General features: G+C 40.5%; 1 protein-coding gene across 2 annotated transcripts in view; it reads right to left on the minus strand.

Moving 5' to 3' along the window:
* dock1 (dedicator of cytokinesis 1) overlaps positions 1–22,431 on the minus strand; it is a 252,787-nt gene that overhangs the window by 54,669 nt on the left and 175,687 nt on the right. For both annotated transcript variants that reach the window (XM_074662599.1, XM_074662600.1), the window contains exons 30-31: positions 9,086–9,164; positions 7,184–7,284 (exon numbers count right to left, since the gene is read on the minus strand). In XM_074662599.1, the coding sequence (XP_074518700.1) occupies positions 7,184–7,284; positions 9,086–9,164 (180 nt within the window). The remainder of the gene's footprint in view (positions 1–7,183; positions 7,285–9,085; positions 9,165–22,431) is intronic.

Here is a 22,431-nt window from a genome sequence, read left to right on the forward strand (position 1 = left end):
TGGAGCATTACTGAAGAAGCTCAGTCCTGGACCCTGTGGAGGTAGAGGCTGGCTGAACTGGACAATGATGGACAAGCTGTCATCATCTATTTTCTTATGAACCTTTTTGCACTTTCTATACACTTTATTACTTTTGTTTTCTTGATTGCTGCTGTGACTTCAATTTAGTTGTACTTGTTACAATGACAATGAAGTTCTATTCTATTCTATTCTATACTGAGGTAACACAGGGACTGAAATTAAGCTACATTTGCAAGCAACTTTTCAACATCACTAGCTCGGGAATATCACTCTTGATTTGGAAAAACAACAGTCAAGAATTTACTCTCAAAAGGAAGGCAATGATCTGATTTGATGCAGAAGTAACTTGTGGCTCTTTGCTGGCTCTGACCACCTCCAGATGCCCAGGCTGTAAATCCTAGGTGTCTGGTTCTCGAGCCAAACTGCCAACACATCAGAACAGCTCTTGGCACTGAAGCCTTTAACTGATTTGAATGTGAGCACCAGGTAAAAAACACTCAAACAGGTGCTGGGGTAATTTAAAGTCTCACTCAACATGTTCTTCTCCAGCATCAGTGGGAATGTTCTGTTAAATGTGACTGGTAACAACAGGGCTGCAGAGTTTACTGCTTTCATGGAGAAAGATTTCTTTGGAGTCTGAAGGACTTTTTTTAAAGCAGAAGAAATCACCGCTGAGTCGAAATTCTGAGCTGAATTGTGGACGTCTTTTATAAGTAGCCATAAAGTTAGTGCAGCAAGCGTAAATAATCCCTTTAGGACTCCAAACTGCTATAAAAACCCATTCACTATACATTACACGAGGAGCTAATAAAACCAATTTACAACATCCTGTCTCCAGTAAATATTGTTTTTATCTTTCTGTGGTGAATGAAAGTTATTTCCACTTAGCAGATCCCTGCAGTCAGCTGGCTGTCACAGTCTGCCCTCTCCTCTGTTTGGATTCGAACCCGCAGCAGGCAGTGATCAGAACAGCAAAAAGCAAAGTCAGTTTCTGTGTGCACTTCCTCTATGAGGTTGTCTTTAAATGTTGGGGGCCTGTATGTAAAACAAAGATCTGCAGTAGGAGCTGAGGGATCACTCTCATCCTGACATTTCTCCGTTGTGTTACTTTTTTTCCTTCGAATGAGGGCGTATAAGCTGATCAGCTCCGCCACGTCTGGGTCATGAACCAATCTTCACAGCAGCTTGGAGCCGTCCCTCCGCCTGCCACACAGAACCAGGTCACAGAGAGGACAAATGGTGTGAAGTGGAAAGCACGGGGAGGGAGAGACAGACAGACAGACAGACAGATAGACACGCTGAATGATGGAGGGACTAAGAGGACTGGAAACTGTGGGCATGGAGGCAGAAAGCGAGACGGTCCTGTGAAAGCGATCACATGAAACAAAAGTAATAGATTTAGTTCTCTGAGAAGCGATTCAACGTTTGATAAGAAAAGAGAGTAAGTTCAAGCTTGAAATTGTTTTAAGATCAGGCATATAGAGGACAGAATAAAGATAGCAGTCCTTGTCCTTAGAGATACTTCTGACCATTTTTACTTATTTTCCATCGGTCTGTACGAGAGCACACTTTAGCCGCCCCATTGCATTCGGTGAGGCAGTCAGATGTGTTTTCTCTGCTGGATCCCTGTGGGGAATAACTGCACTGAACTGTAATATTTTGGTTCACTTATGAATCTGTGGAAAATCCTCTGCTTCATCCAAACCTGGTGAAAATGAAAAGAGAGTTTCTCAGAAAGTTGATGAAGGATCAATTTGAGCTGCCCTGTTTTGTTTCAGAGGCATTGATTGAGATTAAAATGAACTTCATCCCAGCACAGCACTGACTGATTGATTGATGGAGCACAGCGATGGCGAGACACCTTGGAGTGACGTCATCTTGAACGCAAAAGAAGACTGGCAGATGCAAATGCATCACCTCTGTTGACCTGTTGTGACAGTTCAGAGCGCCCCAGAGCTCGAGGTGGATTCCTGACGCTCGATTGATTGTTTTGCCGATATCGTAAGACAAGATAATGTCTTTGGACACAGAGGAGGAGAGCGTTTAAAGAATCCTTGACAAAGACGCCACGTCATCCTTTTTTACTGCCTAGGCCTGGTCAAAACAATTTACCATATTTAGCTGTCAAACTCCAGGATTAATCTTGAGGCAGGGAATTGGCAAGGTTGTAAAATGGAAATAGACGTCGGCTGATATAAATTACTGCAGGAAAAAAAAAAGCAGGGAAGGTTATGCATTTTGTTTTTGCTTCTAATTCAGACTTGCTTCTATTTTTGAGCTTGTTGCAAGCAGATGTAGGAGTTTTAGTCCACAGACCGCTCGCTCAGGAGGCACTTTGTCTTCATCTGAGGCGAGACAGATGCAGGGTGCTCGCCTGTCACACTCCTGCAGTCAGCCAGACAGGCAGCTATGACTGTCGGCTGTCAGGACCTACACAGCGTATTTGTCAGCAGCGGGGCGGAGAGCTCCCGGAGAGGTCAAGAATAACGTGTCCACAGAGGGTGCAGTGGAGGTGTGGATCTGTGGCTTCTACGAGCATTTGCTGTGTAATGAAATTGGGTCAAGGGACAGAGATCAAGCCTTGGGGGAGAAAGGAGGGAGAGGTTAGAGAGGGAGAGAAAAGAAAAAAGATAAGTGGTCTTTAACTTGAAGCCAGTTCGATCAGAGTGGACGGGATGAAAGCCAAACTGGAGTTACAACGCTTGTGCACACTGTTTTCAGCAAGTGTATTTGCAGCTGGATGTGATGGTTTGGTGTTGGGTTTTTGTTGTGTATTTCAAGGGTTTTGGTTTTTCTAATATATCTTGAGTTATTTGGTTTTTCTTTGTGATTCTGGTCTTGTGTTGTGTTAATCTTAGTTATTCTTGTGTGTTTTTCTGTTTTTGTCTAGTTTTTGTTCCTTGTGGCTCTGGTTTAGTTGTCATGTGTAGGTCTTTTGTTCTGTTTGTGTTACTGTGTTTTGGAGTTATCTAGCCTCTTGCTTGGTTTCCATTACACTTTTTTGCAAAATAAAAGTGAAATTTCTGAAGTTTCGATAAAGAACAATTTCGCCTTGCTGGTGTTTCCATTACGACAATAATTGCGCACAACTTGAGTAAAGTAAAACATAATGTCTGTCCAGAAGCTGCACTCATGATGATGCTAATTCTTGTACATTAGTGATTTTATTCACTGCTCAAACTGTCGCTACACTAACTCAAAACAGGCACGAACGAAACACTGAATGAAGATCATCATCTCCAGCTCACACACTGTCACACACTGTCACGCACACACACGCACACACACGCACACACACACGCACACACACACGCATCTCCGCCCCTTCCTCCTGCTGCTCTCTGACTCTGACCGGCCCACAGTCGTCCTGATTTCTTCACAAGTGTCGGTCAAAAACACAAACAACCCTGACCCTGCATTGAACATATAAATAAGAGCAGAGCGGATAAAATATGAACGCTGGAGTCTGTTTGTTTGGCAGTGGACACGTACGAGGAGGTGAGGGAGGAGCGTTGTTATGACAACGTGCGGAAAGGGTGTTTCCACTGCACTTTTGCGACAAAGTTCAGTATCGAAATGTCTGAAAAACCACCTCATGAGAGCATGAAAACTTTTTATTGAAATTTGAGAGGTTTTTCTAAAATGTGGTGTTTCCATTACCGTTTCTTTATTGCGATATTTAGGTTTTGCTCAATTGTAAGTGTATGGAATGGAAACCCAGCTACTGTCTTTAGTTTCCCTGTGTTGGCTTTGTTCTTCTTGTATTTCTCTCCAGGTTGATTGCCCCTCTTGGGTTTCACCCGTGTCTTGTTTCTCACCTGTGTTTGATTACTCCCTGGTCTGTAAAGTCTCTGGCTGTTTTCCAAACCGCCTACTACATACTACATGTGAATGTAGTATGTACATACTACTCTACATAGTACTCTACATACTACCTACTGCTTTTGCATGTAGTATGGCTGTTCTGTTGGGTTTGTTTTGTAGTATACTACTCTGGTTTCAGAAGTGGAGCTACAGATTATGTTTTTTTTTAGGTTTTTGTTTTTAGCCTTTATTATAAATGTACAAAACAATCTATGGGCAGATCTCTGCATTTAGTTATTTTGTTAATCAGATTCTAGCAGAATCATCTTACTTGATTTCTAATCTTACACCAAAAGTTATATTGTTTACTGAAAATAAATCTGAAAGGGTTTTTTCCTTTTTACAGCTGATGGAAAAAACGCTTCCATGTAATACATGTATGGTTTTAAAAGGATAATCAGTGTTTTATATGGACGTGATGAATTTGTAGAAGTAAACAGCTCTTTTACGACTGGAAGTGAAAAGATTTAGTGGTATTTTTTCGCATCACTCCACTTCTATCTCACGGACTGTCTTTCGTTAGTGTTGTGTTGTGTTGTAGTTATAGTGCTGACTCATTCCAGTAGATGGCGGTAATTCACATAAACCTGCCACCTGCATAGGAAAACAGTGTCAGTGCCGTGAATTGTGTGAAACAGTGTGCCAGAGAGACTGGTCCATGGCATACTGAGAAATTTTCCTGGATCAGTCGGACATTCGGGGTTTTTGGCATACTGCAGATTTTGCAAGTTTTTGCATATTACCTACTACATACTTAATTTCAGCCAAAAAAGTAGGCACTACTAGTGTAGTAGGTGGTTTGGAAAACAGCCGATGTGTTTCTTGTGTTCTTGGTGCATTCACTGTCTGCTGTCACCCTGCGTGTTTATCCTCGTGTCCAAGTGTTTTTTTTGTTTTTGTTACTCTTGTTAGAGTTTTTGGTTTTGAGCTTTTGAATTTTTGAATTTGGTTAAAATAAAAACCTTTCTTTGTTAATCTGCCTCCTTTTGTTTCCTCGGTTTCCAGAATTCATGACACTAGATCCAATCCCAAGTCTTCCCCTTAGCCCTTGGTTTTGGGCATGTACGATTCTCTGTAAGATCAGGGGGAAGGGCCACACAGCCCTTGAAATGAAGATAAACCGGGACCTCACTTGAAACCACAGGGTGTGATGAATTTCCCATGATGTCTGTGTTTTTTTCATCAGATATCCAATCCTTTGCTTTTCCATGTTAATGTTAGCCATGTTTCGCATTGTTTGTTATATTTTGAAATTGCTCATTATAACGATCTACCTAATGGTGCAGCTACAGCTAACAATAGCTACACAGATGTCAGATCAGGTCGACACAACAAACAGACTTTACAACAATGATGTGTATTTTATGAATGATTAGACAGCTAAGCTGCATCCAGAAGCTGCATTAGCTACATAAGCTATCGTAAGCTAAAACTACAGTATTCAGAAGCTAAATGACACAGCTTCTGAATAAATTTACATTCGCGTAAGATTAGCTTTTCAGAGATTAGCTGTCTCATTGCTCATGGAATGCAGTAAATAACAGTAATCTGTTTGCTGCGAATGTGTCACCCTAATCTGACATCAGTTTATCATCAGTTTTTAAAAATGTGAAAGTGAATAAAGTCGCTCCATCTACAACAGCCAGCAATAGACTAGGGGTGATGACCCTTTTCCTTGGGCTCAAAACAGAGGGCTGAGGTCAAGACGAAGGGGAAGGGGAAAAAGTGATGCTTGGGTTTGGCCCCAAGTTCCAAGGTTAATAGCCTCAGCTTCTCCACACTATCGGACCAGAAACTTTTCTATCCAAATGAGTTAATGCAGAGGTCTTTGCACATCTCTACGAGGTGTGAGGAGGAAATGAGAATCACACACACCAGAACTTAACAAAGCAGCCCAGAGAAAACAGGTGTGACGCATGAGGAAAGCTGATGTCGAGCTCTAAAGAGCCGCGCTCCACACCTCTCTGATTCCACCTCTCTGTTCTCTGCTCCCGAGCGCCGCGCAATAATTGGTATTGCAGGCAGCGCTGACAGCTCATGCGCCAGCACACAGGGAAAACGCTATGCAGAGAGCGAGAGGTAAAAGAGAAGAAGGTGAGAGGTAGGTGGAAGGAGACAGACACAGAGACAGAGAAGAAGAGTGGGCGGGTGGAAGAGAAGCTGACAAAGCCTGAATAATATCCCTGTCGCTCGCTGTGAGAGATACCTGGTTGAGTCTGAATGACATATATATGGAAATGTCGAATAAACAGAGTGGAAATAGCATGACAGACATCAGCTCCTTTTCTGTGTTTACTCAGTGAATGGCAGGTGTTGTGAATGTGGATCAAAAAGCAGTCTAGGGAAGGCTGACAAGTGGAGGCAGTCAGAGAGGGGGAGGCTGTGAACTGTTTGTTTACTGCGTTTGGAGGCTTGTGTGGGAGCTTATCATAGCTGATGATAAAACACTGACCGGGGAGTCTCGCTGTGATGTAGACTCTAATATATATAAAAAAAGAGATCCTCCAAATTCTTACCAGGAAGCAGGCACACACACACATGTGGCTGCAGCATAAGAGTCTAGAAGAAGTGAAGAAGGATAGAAACAGCTCTGAATGTGGAGCTGAAAGCTTCTCCAAGATTTTCAAAGCAAAAAATCTTCACTTAGGGATTTAAAAAGTTAGCTCCTAAAAGCACACTGACATGAAAATTCTTTCTCACTCTGATGAGGGAAGAGGTGGAAATCAAAAATCAAAAGGAAGAGCCGTGGATCGTCATACCAAAAAGGGATTCCCGACTTGGTTAAAAACACAAAATATAAGTCAACACTGCAAAAACTGAAATCAAATCAAGGGTTTTTGTCTTTTTTTTTTTTTTTTTTTTTTTTAAGTAAAAAATTACTTTTAATACTTGATATGAGTCACATTCAACTGACAAGTCCAGAAACATGTTATATTTCAAGTTATTTAAAGAGAAAAATTAGGTCTAAAATTCTTTTAAGTAAAATTATCTGCCAGTAGGGGTAAGAAAAATGTCGAATGTGTTGAAAAGTTTATCTTATTACATGATTTTTTTTTTTTTTTACTCCACTGGCAGATATTTTTATTTAATACAAGCAATTTAGCCCTCATTTTTGTCTTTCAACAACTTGAAATAAGACATTTCTCTGGACTGGCCAGGCTCATATTGAGTCTAAAAAGACATTTTTTACTGAAAATAAGACAAACACTTGATTATATTTTAGTTTCTTGCAGTGAAACATGCAAACCAGAAGGCTGACCCATCAGTACAACCTCTTTCAGGCTGCTTTCACACTCACTTGTGGAAGATCTTGGCCCGCTTGTCGCTTGAGAAGTTCTCTAGCTGCAAAGACTCCTGGGTGAGGAAGGCTACAGCCAGGTGGAAGTAGTTGTTCCAAAGCTGTGGAGACAGCCGTGTAAGAAGATCATGACAAGCAGAAAAAACAACCTCAGAACAGCCATGTAGTCTTCAGGATGGAAGACATTACATTTCAGGATCATCACCAAAAAGATGGTGTAATAGACTGAGACTGTGAATTTAACCTCTTGATTATTTTGGTTGAAAGCTAAAAACCTAAATTGTGGAATACACTTGCAAGAAAAAACACTTCATGATCTCTGACAGCTCAAATACACCGTATGCATCCCGGACACGCTCTATTGCATGTTGACAGCATTTGTCAACTCACTCGGTCTGTGCGTTCAGTCCGTCTAGCTACATGACTGACAGACAGCTGGAATCTCGAGACCAGGGAGTTCCCGCAGTTCCCACTTAATAAATGAGTCTCTCTTCATTCATATTGGGCTGCACTGCAAAAAAACTGAAATCTTGTCAAGGGTTTTTGTCTTATTTTAAGTAAAAATTGTCTTATTATACTTGGTATGAGCCTCCTTCAACTTATCTGTCCAGAAAAAAGTCTAATTTCAAGTCAAAGACAAAAATGAGGTCTGAATTGCTTGAAACAAGAAAATAAAAATCTGCCAATGGAACAACAGAAAAGTTACTTGTTTAGAAGCAATTCAGACCACATTTTTGTCTTTAATACTTTGAAACAAGATGTTTTTTCTGGACTGGTCAGGTGAATGTGGCTCATATTGAGTACCATGAGACAATTTCTACTTAAAATGAGACCAAAACACTTAATAAGATTTCAGTTTTTCAGTTTTGTGCTGTGTGTCAAACCTGTTGTTGTAGTCAATACAATCTGGTTGTGATGCAGTTTTTTTTTGTTTCAAAAGTCACTGGTTGTTTTAAGGTGCTTTCAGTGCACAACTTCCTGTCCCACTTCTATCTGCCTTTTCGGTAAATTTACATGCGACAGATCAGGCATCCAGCAAAAATAGGAGTGATGCATATCTGCAGCGAGTGCCAGAGCAGGGATGCAGTTGGACCGTAATAGAGTGGATCCAGTGTGAGTTGAGACATTGACTTGAATGAAATGATCTGGTGCTGACGGAGCCAGGCCAGAGATGCATCTGGTGTATTTCAGCTGTTATTCCCTTCAGAAAAGTGCAGTTTGAGAATCCTAAATGTTAAAAATTAGGACTATTGGACACTGTAAAAACCTGTTCATACAAACTGTTTAATCTGTCAAATACTGTTGAACCTCCTTTCATAAAAGTCTGTGTGATTCTTCAACACAAGTCACTCTGCATCTTAGAGCTGCAGTTTAAAACAAGACAATACTCATTATTCACCAGCTTAAAAGAGAACTCCGCGCCCCATAAGCCGCAACAAAACACTGTTAAATAATCACTCTATAAAGGCTTTAAAAGCTCAGAGTAGTGTTGAAAGCATTAACATTTTTCCATATGTCACACATTCACAGAGCAGGCAGAGAGAGTTGCTTTTTTAGGGGGGAGGCAGGTGAAAATATTCTGAAATGCACATCAAATTGCAGGCCATTACACAGTAATTGATGTTCTATTTCCACCAATTCTGTGCCGTCTGCCTTTGGTAATTTTTTTTCCCGATTCAAAATGTCCAGCAAAGCTGCATACTTTTTTAAAAAGGCCACAGTGTGAAGCAGCAGAAGAAAAAAAGCCATCCAAATCTTTTCCATAACTGCTGATAGAAACACTTTAAAAACACAATTGGACTAAAAGAACATTGTCTCTGGGAGGCTGGGACGGCTGGGATCAAGGCTGTTTCAAAAAAATCACAGAATAAAAGAGAAGCCTGTGAAAAGTTTAGCTCTCACCTGTAGCTCAAAGTTGGTTTGATCCAGAAACTTCTTGTTCAACACGGCTGCATACTGATTAATGGCCCGCAGGAAGACTCTGAAAAGATAAGAGGATAAAGTCTTCTCACTGATCAAATACATTTTTATTCCACATTATAATAAAGGTATTTATATTCCAAAGCTTCTAATTACATCTGGGTTAGAGTGCCTTTCAGACAAGTCTGTGCATTTCCATCTGAAACCACTTTGATATTCATGTAACGCCCTGGAGGACAAAACCTCATACAACCTCTGCAATATGCAACCAACACGACACCATGTTAAACATGTAGAGATCAAACTAATATCTGATTTATTACTTCCATTTGCATTTTAAAAAACCTTTTTAAATACATATGATCACAGTTTGACTTTCTCTTCATCAATAAAAAAAAAATCCCACCATGCACCACTAAAACGCACTACTTCCCATCAGCACTAGGGATGGGTGAGTACCAATACCAGGTATTAGACTGATACCAGCCTTATTTCAAGGTATCAGGTACTTATGAAGGCTGCTGACACAAGGCAAAAAAATATATCATGTTAAGTAAGTCTTCCACACCAGTAGTTGGCACCACATTGCTGCAGTTTGACACCATGACAAATGTGTGTCAGGTCCTGTTCAGGCAATATAAATGAACCAGGGAGAGTTAAAAGTTAAACTGTTTTATTTTGCACTTCAGATTATTTTTTAAAAATAACTAAAAATCTGGCAATTGTTACTTTTATTTTTCACTTTTGCTAATTAATTAAAAACAAATAATACACGGAAAGAGTGTTTAATTCTAGACTTAATGGGAGTGTGACTGTGCTGTCTTGGGACAACATAATTTATCAGTGTTAATTGAAATTTTGTGTATCAAAAGAACTAGTGCAGAGGTCTTCAACAGGGGTCTGTGAAATTTGTGGTTGATTAGCCTTTTTTTTATTTTCAAAAAAATAATTCCCAAATATTTTAGTTTTTACACGTTATTGTCTTTAAACACAGGTCAAATGTGTTATTTTTCACATTCATCAACACAGCGGGTCTCTCAAACTGCACACAGGTTCACTCAGCATTCACTCCTAGCTCCTCTTCATCAGAGGAAGTCCCGCCTCCATCACTGCTCTGCAAACCACATGTTTCAAGCTGGCCCTGTTCAGGATCCACAGGACTTAACACTGAATGCGCATCTTACTAGGTACATTTATACGTAGTACTGGGCCCAATTTAATGTAACATACAATTTTATAGCAGAGGGGTCCTTGGTATGAAAAATTGATGAAGACCAAAGGAGAGTTTTCACATTAATAATGGTCTGAAAAAAAGTGGTATTGAACATCTTCAATCAGCACTATTCCACTTAAGCACGTGGAAGGGCAGGGAGCTCCAAAAAAGAGGGATACTGCCCAAACATAACTTATTACACTATTTTCCAGTAAGAAAGAAAAACATTTCACTAATATAGAGACAGATTTTGGATATTAATGTGATTTATAGCTTTTAATGTCAAAAATCTGGAGGCTACAGTTTATTTTCTCGCACCAGATTCGATGTGTAAACTGAGAGTAGTTATAAAGCTGCAATGAGGCACAAAGAAACCCATCAGTGGTTTCCATAAAGACTAAATCTTTTGACCCTGGAGGGGAAAATGTGAATCCTAAAGAGGTGAAACAAAGGTTGAATCTTTCTCTCTGGCAGACAGAAGCTGAGAAGCTCCAGACACTTCCAATAAAAAAAGTCCTGATGTGATGGGCAGACCTTTATGAGAGCACTGTCTGATGGGTTAATCCACTCTGATGTTGCAAAATTAAATGTTAATAACTTAAGTGGCATGAAGCTTTTAGAGGGGAATTATGATTGCTACTTACAGAGTCAGAGGCCCATCCGCTTTTTAACTTCACTCCCTGGTTGAACCAGCTATACAACAATGTGAGGACTTACCCACAGAGGATAAACCTTATCATGTGTGTGAAGGAAATAAAGATCTAACACATTCAATAACCTGACTGACTTCATGGGAAAATGACCTCAGGGTCTCGAAGCTTATAAATCTCAGCCGAGCGAGTATTTTTAAACCATTAACACAGAGCAAAGTGCAACAAATGATGGCCAAAGGCAGCATTTAAAGATCCATAAGAATGTGAGGTAAGAAAGCTGCAAGGTGAAACAAGGGCAGTGGTTATGCCACCTAAGTGGATTGCATCAGGGTTTCATGAGCAGGCAATAAAGCAGCATTAAGATGTAGCACTCGCGTAATCAGTCCTGGCAGGTGAGCAGACGTCTGCCGCACAGGGAGATCCAACAGTACCTTCTGTCTTTTGTCATGGTATGAAGTAAACCTAAGACTTACACATGGAGTCTCTGTGAATGCACACATCTTTATACACCATTTTTATCCATTATTGATGTCCTATAACACACAGTTTCTCTTTCCTGGAGTGTCTCCACCTGGAATTTCATTTTCCACTTAATGGTTTTTGTATTTCTCTTGCTCTTTGCGTAACTCTTGCTCTGCACCGCAATGTTGGAACCAAGTTTTACCATAACTTGTCTTTTCTGTTATATGTAAGGAAAAAAACGCTTTTCCACCAAAGGTACTTAAGCACCAGGATCTTTTCTTCTTATGTATTGAAATGTTCCTCCTGGCTGTTGTCTCATATATTTTGTCTACTTCAAATAATGAGCTTATTGTTCCATGACAGCCAAAGCATCAGGAACTATTTCCTGAGAGCATTTTAGCTTCGTATGGTAGGTGGACAAAGTACCCACTACAGTGTTCTGAGTGCAGTGAAAAATTATCCAATCAGAAATGTCAAAGCAGTAGCAAATTTGAGAAGTATCTCTTAGAGTTGCTGGTATTTAAAGAAGGTTCCTGCAATCGAGAGGCAGTTGGTACTGACCAAATGAGGAAGGTTTGGAGGTGCATATCCCCCACCTAAAGTCCCTGCTTCTTAACACAGCAGTGCCTCTAGAACAGGAACCTTTTGGAGAATAAGAACCTGGTCCTTGAATGGACAGTACTGCCTCCAGAGCAGGAACCTTTAGGGGGGACAGTAACCTGGTCCCTGCAGTTGAAATGTGACGAGTATTTACAAAGTCACTAATATCTAAAGAAGGTTCCTGCAGTTGCGGCAACCTCCGGTCTAAGAATATGATGCGGAAGTGCTAAAATCTGCTGTTTCCAGCCTATCCACTTGAGGCTGGCTCCAGAAGTACCAGAAGTCACATACACACCAAGCAAAAAAAGCTGTTTCCAAAGCAGAAATTAACTTATTTACAGCCTGGTTCAAAACGTCTCCTGTTTGAGTCACTGATTTCACTGAATCAGTGAAATTTTTTTCTAACTTGGTCCTTCAGAGGAAATTAAGATTGCGAGCTCGCCCAATCAGAAGCACAGCTTAAATCACGTGACCGATGGGCGCCCTATAGCTGTACGCAAAGCCCTTGCCACTTCCAATATGGCCGCAATGGCGGATGCGCTTCATTCTTCTTTTCAGAGACAGACGGGAGACACTGGGAAGACTACGCCCATGTTTTATACAGTCTATGGGACTAAATAAACAAGAAATATTTAGAGCTGCATGTTCGATTCATAAAGTCCCTGCATTCACACACAGCAGTGACCCAGGAGTAGTAACCTTTTGGAGAATGAGAACCTGTTTCTTTTATGAGGAGTACTGCCTCTAGAGCAGAACCCTTTTTAGGGGGATTGGAACACCCAATAAGGAATGTTTTGAGTGTTATATTCAACTCATAAAGTTCCTGCACTCACACACAACAGTGCCTCTGGAGTAGGAACCTTTTGGAGAGTAAGAACCCAGTCCCTGCAGTGGAAATGCAACCAGTGATCGCATTCCTGTGAGAGCTGGGAAATTTTAAAGCCATACAATATTCATGCCGCACATTTATCTCCACTGCTGTGCTGACTAAATGCTTTCTAAGGCCGATGTGTGCCACATATTAAAAGTCACCTTAATCATTAGCTGGAAAGGTTAACTGTCATTTAACACCTTTGGATAAGTCATTAGAAGTCCATTCCTCTGGCTCTGTGGCCTTAGAGTGGGACACACTCTTCTTAGAAAGCCTATTACCACCATCCTGTCGACACGAGCACAGCCCCCCTCCTTCTACACACCTCACTCAATTTTCTGCAGCTGTGAACATGTCAATATAGTTGATACGCTTTGACACCAGACTAATTCTGAAATGTGTTTTCATCCACTACACCTGTGGGCTTTGAATTATTACTGCTAAACATGTGGTGATCATTATTTTTGGGTTTAATTACTGAAACTTTTGGAGGGAAATTGATTCCTTCTTTGAATAACAGAATATAATGTGATGGTTAGAAAGACGAGTTCTCTTCATGGTTGAAACATCCTGTTTTCTTATGCGTGACGTTTTCTGAGCTCTGTTACTGTTTTGTTCTTCTGTGTAAACCTCAAACCAAAGGGGGACTAGCTTCAAGCTGCTTTATATCTTTCACAGAAATATAATTTGCATCATCCCTAATGGGAAGACAATAAGAACAACTGTTTCAAAAACACGCCACAGGAGAATGTGTTTGTTTTTAGTACAAATATTCTGCTCAAAGTATTTCATTTTGCTTTGACAAAAATATTGATTTGAGACTTTCTGGATCAGGAAAAACACCAAGTTAAAGGCAGAGCTGAGAAAGAGAAATGTGAACCAGGCTTTGTTTATTTTGTAGTGAATAAATCAATGAATCTCCTGACCTCAAGGAGCTGCATAATGTCCGCACATAGCAATCAAGAGTTCAACAGCTAAACCTATCTCTGATGAAACCAGTAAACCCACAGCTCCCACTGTCAGGTCACATGATGAGGAGAAGAAGAGCCAGATCAATACTCTTCACAGCTTCTGGCTAAATATCAGCTCAGCTACAATCAACCATTTCTGCCTGATCGGCCTCCACAGCAGCGGCACTCCTTCACGCTTCTTCTACGATTGGTTGATGATGCGCGTTGATGAAATCTCCCACGCCGTCTGCATGACTGATCTGCAGTATTTGTGCGGTAACCTGATACCCGCTAACATGTTAGTGAGAGGCGCTGGGCCTCATGTTTTTGCTGATGTTAGCTCTGTTACCCAGAAGCCTGTTTGATGGCAGCAGTCTGCCTGAGCTCAGACATATAATGGGATCTAACGAACAGACAGGACAGTTCCTCTGTGAGAACATCCTGACATTAATTAAAGTGAAAAACTTAATGAGGTGGATGAAAATAGACTATACTTTCCTTCACATTGGGCTCTGACTGATACAGTCCAAAAGGCTGTTTCAAAGAAGATTAAACACTCTTAAATATCTAATGTGTGTTTAAAATTGGTGGTGCTTAAGGAATAACCATGAAGTAAGAATAACTCTGATCACTTAAGGGATAATCTTTCATAATAAAACTGAAACGGGATAATTAAAGACACTGTGTGAAATATTCTTTTTAAGTTGATTACAGTGACACCTGAGTCTGTAATTGGTAGAGCAGTTTCAGGATGGAGGACCATCATTCACTGACATGACTGTAACCAAGCAAATTAACAGAAAGTGATGAGGTAGTGAATTTACGAACAGTTATGTAGCATTTTTTGTTGTTGTTGTTTAAAACGTGACAAGTAAACAATATAAACTGATATTTCTGAAGTTTTGATAAAGAACAATTGCGCCTTGCCTGTATTTCCAGTGTGACTAGAATTGCTGATAATGATGATGCCAGTTAGTGAACATTAGAACATTAATGTTTTTATTCACTGGTCAAACTGTCGGCTGTGACCATGCCAACTCAAATCATCTACAGCTCATCTGCTCTCCCATTCACACACACCTCCATCCCTCCCTCCTGCTGCACTCTGACCCGCTGAGAGCCTTCCTGATGCCTTCACCAACATCTGCACTGAACACAGAACTAACATCAGAGCTGTTACAATATGAACGCCAGAGTACATATGTGTGGCTGTGGACACGTACCAGGGACTTCTAGGAGTGGATCGTGGCCCAGGAGGTGAGGGAGGTGCGTTGTTATGACAACGTGACATGTTTTGTGAAAAAGGTGTTTCTATTACACTATTACATCAATATCGAATATTCTGAAAAACTACCTCATGAGAGCGTGAAAACTTTTGATCGAAATTTGAGAGGTTTTTCGTAATTTAGTTTCCATTATCATTTTTTTTTGTCCTATTTAGATTTTGGGTAATTCCAGGTTTAATGGAGTTTTTTAGTTTGGCTTGGTACCCAGAAGGTGAGCAGACTATCTTTGTAAGACATGTTCTTGTTATGTCCTACCAGTGTTCATTCACTATCTGCACCACGTTCCAGATCATCATGCAAATTGGATTTGACTGTCATGAACATTTTTTTTTTTTCAGTTGAACCATACACTGTGTATAGAGTGGACAATGTGGCTCCGTCATTTACCATTGTACAGTTTTGAAGCCAAAGTATCCCTGTAACAGGCGCAGCCATTGGCAGCAGTTGTGCAGCCAGAGTCTGCGCAGAAGAGACAATGAGGGATTCTGGGAGAATCTGAGTGGAGCAGGATAACAAAAATAACAATTTGTCAATATTTTTTTTTTCTTTTCAGAGTCTAATCACTTCCTGACTCAACCTCTCAAATTTTTAATGTTCAGAGCTGCATATCCCACTCCTTAAATACCCGCTAGAACAGTCTGGACAAGAGATCTTTTTTTACAAACCCCTCAAAAAAATACACAATACGTTAGCTGTCAATCATTGTTAAACCTGACGCAAAACTTTGACCTGAAAATGAAACTTTTTCAATAAAAGAGGACTTGAACACAAGACAGCCAAATGATATCTTCAAATCACCACAACAATGGGACCTGAAAAACATTTCTAAGAGGTGTATTAATTTTTTAAAGTTTGACCACAGCCCATCTGGAATGACTGGAGAGCTGGATTTTTTGACCTATACTGCAGTCAGCCACCAGGGGGAGCAGTTCTTGTGGCGACCAAGATGACATCCATTTTTTTTTACAGTCTATGAGCTGAACTCATGGATGGTATTGTGTCTCAGGGCTCTTTGGATCACTGAAATCAATCTCAGACAATACAATGGTATTGTGTCTCAGGGCTCTTTGGATCACTGAAATCAATCTCAGACACATGTGAGGCCAGATGAGTCCAGCCAAAGGAAGGGGGGAAAACGGGTTTGTGCAAATGCAGTAATGAGAAAAGGTATTAAGACAGAAGAATTAAGACAGTAGCTGCTATAATATCATTACAAAGCAGCAAATAGGTTTGTTTGTACTGTCATGTTTTGAAAACAATACTGACTCACTTGCATCAACTATATGCATTATAATTTAAAGTGCAGTGTACGACTTCAGCTAGCAGAGCTAACATAACTCTGCTCTTTTGTATTAATATAGTCTCAAGTTTGAACAGAAAACTCTCTGGAAAATCAGACTCATCCACAGTTACTGAGAGAAAGCATTTAGAAATAAAGTTTGGTGCTAATTACCAACTTCTAAATTTTGAACAGAGCAATGTTTCAAAATGAGAATATTTCAAGATCACTTGAAAATCACTTATAGTGCCTTTAATTCATGTGCTGATTTCTGTGACCATTTTGCAGGAATGAGAGCGTGAATGGAGACTGTCTGCAGATTGGACATTAATTTAACATAATTCAGTCTGTGGTGCCGCTGCTCCTTTGAGCTTGCATTATTAACAAAGCCAAATGCCAGGGGGAGGGTACTTGGCTGCTTTGCAACATCTGGGATGCCCGGTCATTACACTGCAGAGGGAAAATAAGGTGCTCACATGCAAAAAGAAAGAGACAGACAGAGAGAAACAGACAGCGGCCTACCACTTCTTTATAACTTGATTTCAATGACGAGCATGATGTTAACGACTGGGGAAATTTAAGCTCCTGCTATAAATGTAATCAAAGACTTATCCGACGGATTTAGTGTTTGCTTTAGGCCTTCAGCTAAGACATCAAGGATTTCTGGGGACACCCTAGGAATTTGTAATTCCTAAAAACAGCCTGCCCTCTCCATGATCTCTGTTTTTTCTTCTTTTGAATTTCAGCAGGGAAATCAAGGTAGCTCTAATCATCTCCGGATATCACAGGCATCCTTATTTTCTGCTTAGGGAGACAAAAAAAGATTTGCTTAAAGTTGTTAATTAGGCCGTCCAAGACGAGCATAGCACCTCCCACACGTTAAGACAGACTTGGACATGGTACACATATGGCATCATTATGATAAATATGCTCCATCAAACTGTCAGTGTCAGAAAAATCACCTCATTACCGCTGACTGATGGCTGTGCCCTGCATTTACTTTCCTGCTCTCACAGTAAGGGGTTTACTGCTCACACCTTAGCTGCTTTTTGTTTATTTATTCTCTTCTAATCAGGTAACTTCCTGCAGCCATGCTACACAGATCTGAGCTCACTCAGTTCATCTGCTCCGTAGACGCATAGCATGTATGCTAATGGAAAGTTATCAGCACATCATACTTGCTAATTGAGTTCAGAGAGCATCCCCGATAATGATCGGGATATATTTGCATACGGTTGCTGAATAGCTGGCGTAGCGTATCTGCCTGTGCTAAGAGATAAGGCAAGGTCAAAAAACCTTCACTATCGGCCCAATTTATTCAATTAGATTACTTTTACTCCAGACACCAGATCTCATAATAGATCGCTCCTCCAGTCAACATGTTTTCAATCAAATTCTCACGACTGTGTGACCGACGTTCCTGAAGAAAAACAACGTGGCATGGTTGAAATTTATTCCAGCTTCCCAGATAAGCAAAGCATTTAGACTAAGCAGAGCACCCAGGGGAGCCCAAAGGGAAGCTCTGATGACTGAAAAATATCATAAAGGTGAATCAAAGGACTGTACTCTCATCAGTTAGACCTTTCCCTGCATGGAGAGGGAGGAAATCACTTCACTTTTTCTCTTCACTGACATTTTATACACTCAGGATAAAGAGCTCTGCACTGTGCTTTTATTTACACTCCTAAAATTACATGTCGGGACCAGAATAGACTATTTCTAGTATTAATGATAACAAATAGTGTTATATTGATTCTGTTATTTCAGTATTGAAGTGTAAAAAGTTGCCTTAAAGTTTGTCTCAACTTGGCATGAAAAACGTGTCAGTATTAAATGGAAAAGACGAACCGATAAAGCCTTTGTTACCCTATTTGTCCTTCAGATACAGGAGCATAAAAAAGCTGCAGCCCCTTTGGCTTGGCAGCAGCCGACAGAGTGATGCCAGAGTCAGGGCTGAAATGTGCTCGCTTCCCCCAGCCTACAAACACAGAGATCTGAGCTGTAACAATGACAGCTTAGGCAGCTTTTCATCCAGGCTAAAAGTTAGTGTCGAGGTGAGCAGATTGCTAATGAGGCGACAGCGGCTCCAAATGATAGTGAGCAGGAAAACTCCCACTTCCTGCACAGGAGTCAGAGTGTTGGCGTTCGATGCTGCAGGATGGATGAGAGATAATGAAGCTTATTTAAAGTTAGATGAATCACTTCGTGCTCAAAGAAGATTCTGAACTTTCAAACTTTCTGTTTGTCTTGATACCTCTTAAATGCTGTGAATGCACCTGTAATGTGCCGTGTTCACCAATGAAACCTCAGCTCAACATGAACTTCCTTTTATGCTCAACAGAGAAAAATGTAATTTAAAAAAAATGATCCTTCAGGGTCATGAAGAAAAGACTGTAAGAAAAGTTATCTACTGCACAAATTTGAAGTGTTTTTTTTTTCTTTTATGCTTCTTTATTCACTTCATTTCTGCTCCTCTTCAGTTAGTTTCCAGGTGCTCCAGAAAAAAATAACATGTTGAGAAGTAAACTACAGCAAAAATCTGAAGTGCTTAACTTAAGTGTTTTCTTCTATTTGAACCTCACGTTCTTTTCTTTATTTGGCCAAATTTCAACAATTTAGCTTCTTAGTATTTAAAGGGACTGTGAAGACCATCTGCTTGAAGAGGACTGCAGCAACACCTTTGGCCCCAAGTCACATGCACACTGTTACAAAGACTTGACTCTAAACAAGGTGTTTGTTTAGAAACGGATGGAGAGCAAATCTTCTTTTAAACTCTTCTTTTCTTTGCTCAAGACAACTTTTTATATTGTATTGTATAATTGTATTTATCAACGGTTATTTAGTGCTACAGTTTGAAATGTGACAACTAGCAAACTTTGTCAGTTCGTACCTCAGTTTAGTAGCCAGCTATATGTAGCACTACTCAGGCAGCCTTGTGCTCTGCGATGCGTCTGTGATGCATAATATAGTGAATCCTGGTTAGCTGCCAGTGCTCATCTACCAGGCAGAGCTAGAGTAACCTCACTCTTCATTTTACTGTTAGACCCTCAAGTTTGAACCATAGGCAAACATGGACATCGCCTCAGGGACGTCACCCGTCTGTTCCTGATATTGTAAAATGAAGCCAATCCACGGACACAGCCACCTTTGATATGGTGCCTCCTGTGGGTTTCTTTTCAAACAGCTACAAGGCGCCCGTCAGTCACATGTCCTGAGTTTTGTCTCTGACAGGACAATCAAACAGTCCTAATAACTTCTAAACCGCTGAGTAAGAAAAAAATTCACTCATCGTACAGTGTGTGTTGATAGTGGAATCAGCGTTTTAGACCCAAGCTGTTTTTTGAACCAGGCTGTAAAGTCTGAATTTTTTTTTTTTTGGCTGGGGGTGTACGTGATTCCCAGTCTTTCTGCAGCCAGCCTCAAGCAGACTGTTAGCACTTCCACTTAGGCTTCATTTTTACTAACTGGATGTTGCCCTTTGGTTTAAACAGAATAACTACTGCATGTGAGTTGGAATAAACATTAGCACAACAGTTAAGCTTGTGTCTGACAGTTAGGCTCCAGTGTCCACCATCACTACAAAATTAATCACAGCAGAGAAAACACAGATCTCTCTTCTCACCACTAAACTTTATCAGCCGGTGTGTGTTGTCATGGAGACTTTGACGTACGGTTAAGGTATCTGATCCAACCCTGATGGGGAAACTGAGAATCACCATTTAAGAATAACCTATTTTGGCGTTGATAATCTCATTTTAAGTTGTGGACTATGATCAGACATGAACCTAGAAGGGAGACTTTTTCAAGGTCACTTGGAAAGCCCTCAGAGGGACTCTTTAATCTGTTTTTTAAATGCACTGACTTCAGAAAATGTTACCTATTCTGCAGCCAGCTAGAAAGGGGATCGCTTAACTCTTTTGCTTCACATTTTTTTTGTAAAAAGAAATTCTGTGGTTCTTTTTACTGTGTTGTGGAACTTTGCCAGAAGCTGGCACTCTCAAACAAGTGGCTGTTTCAATCTGCAAAGCATGATGGATTAATAGTTGGTTGAACCAAACTGGTGGCACCCCCCAATTACGTAATAATCATGCATTTAAAGAAAAAGCTGCACAGCTGCACTGAAACTGTACATTGCAGAATTTTCTGAAATACTTGTGTGAATAATATAAAAGATTTTAGAAATACAAATATATGATTTATGATTTCTCACAAAATGATAAACTTACTTGGGTAAGTTACTATAAACTAAAAATAAAACAACAAACAATTTTAAAAGGAATGTCAGAACCGGAAAAATTTGAGAACTTTGGAAAGACTTGTGTCTGATTGCAGTACTGCCAAGCTGCAGTGTTCCTTTTTACTTCAGTCTCTGATCTGAATACTTCCTCTGGGAGCTCCAGTGTATTATGTCCAGCTGACAGATAGTTTTCCGCACAGTGAGCCACCCTGCTGCCTTCTGATAATGACTTTGATAAAAACCATGTGGAGGGAAATCAAATTGGATGTTATCGCGCTTCAGGGGGGCACTATTTAAAGGCCAGCTGACAGGGAACAATCACAGCCGCTGAAGAACACAGCACTCTGTGGACAAAACAACGTTAACATGCCCGAGCCACAGCTTAACATCACGCTGAAACACACAATGTGACAGATATGAACACAAACACAGAGAGTAGTGGACTCTGACTAGTCTGGGATTGGTGTGGGTTTAGCATTCACATCAGAGCTCTTCCTTTAGGTCAGGAGCTTAAAGTTAATCTTCCATTCTGAGTACATCCTCAGACCTGTTGGTAAACAAACAGTCATACATCCAGCAGCAGCTGGTGATGCAGCTTGGCGTGCAGAACTATGTCATGAGCAATGTTTCCCAGCCGTCCCAGTGTTCCCTTTGTGAGGCTGTGTCTTAATCTCATTATTGTAGAATTAGAAATAAGGGTTCCAATGAACCAAACTCCAGAGAGAGCGCAGACAACTGTCACTGCATTAACAAAGCAGCAGAGTGGGAAAGTCATTGAAAGGTCAGGCTTTTCTTTTCAGCTCTCGATACAGAAGAGCTGAGGCTTAGGGAGCATTGAAGAGAGTGTTCTTATTGTCAAATGTGTTTGGGAGCTGAGTATTCTCCCTTTATTCTAACAGGGGCTTTATGATACAATGTTTACATAAATACCTGTTAGCTGGCTGTTGGTTACACCTCATTAAAACCTCACTTAGTTCAAAACATGATGGATGCAGGGTTGTTTTTGTCAACAATGATGATGAAATTTTTTGTTGACGCCCCTTTTTTTCATGATGATAAGGAGACGGTAAGCAGCGTCTAACACCATTCAATCAGATGAGTTAGCGTTCTTTAAACACGAAATTAAAGCTGCAAGTAGCATAAAAATGTCTGCATGTTCTGTGGTCGGTTGTAAGAAACGATAATGCAGACTGCCCTGGAGGTACGAATGAGTTCCGTTCCTACGATGTGCCATAACCTGAAATTCTGAGTAAATCGAATTTTTACCCTAAATTCCCCCTAAATCTATAAATAACTATCTAAACACATGTATTACACTTCATATTCATGGGAAACGATGTGAAAAAGGTGACGATACTTAGGAAATTACAAAGCACAATCACAGACAATCTACACTATGACTATGTGTGTATTCATACACACTCCTCGTCAAAAACTAGTAAGCGTCGTAGGAGCCTACTAATAGAGTGGTGTAACTTTGAAACCTTCTCTATTTTTTTACGTACTTATATTTATTGCCGCAAGTCGAGGACCTCCTGTATACCATGGAGTCAAGTTCTATCAAGTTCTGACCATTACAGAGCTACTGGTGTTTTGGAGCAAAAAATGACTATGCTCTTTGTTGACTCACAGCTCAACATGTCAGTGATGGTCAGCTGACAGTCACCAGTTAACAGGGTCACATTTTACACTGAAACACCAGTGACATCTGTGAATGGGTTATTAAACGTGTCTTCTGTATCCGACCTTAGTTAACCAGGTTTGACCGCGAATAAAT

This window comes from Halichoeres trimaculatus, unplaced genomic scaffold, assembly GCF_033239565.1.
Source record: "Halichoeres trimaculatus isolate MK-OKI-2021-1 unplaced genomic scaffold, fHalTri1.1 fHalTri1_scaffold_23, whole genome shotgun sequence".
Taxonomy (NCBI): domain Eukaryota; kingdom Metazoa; phylum Chordata; class Actinopteri; order Labriformes; family Labridae; genus Halichoeres; species Halichoeres trimaculatus.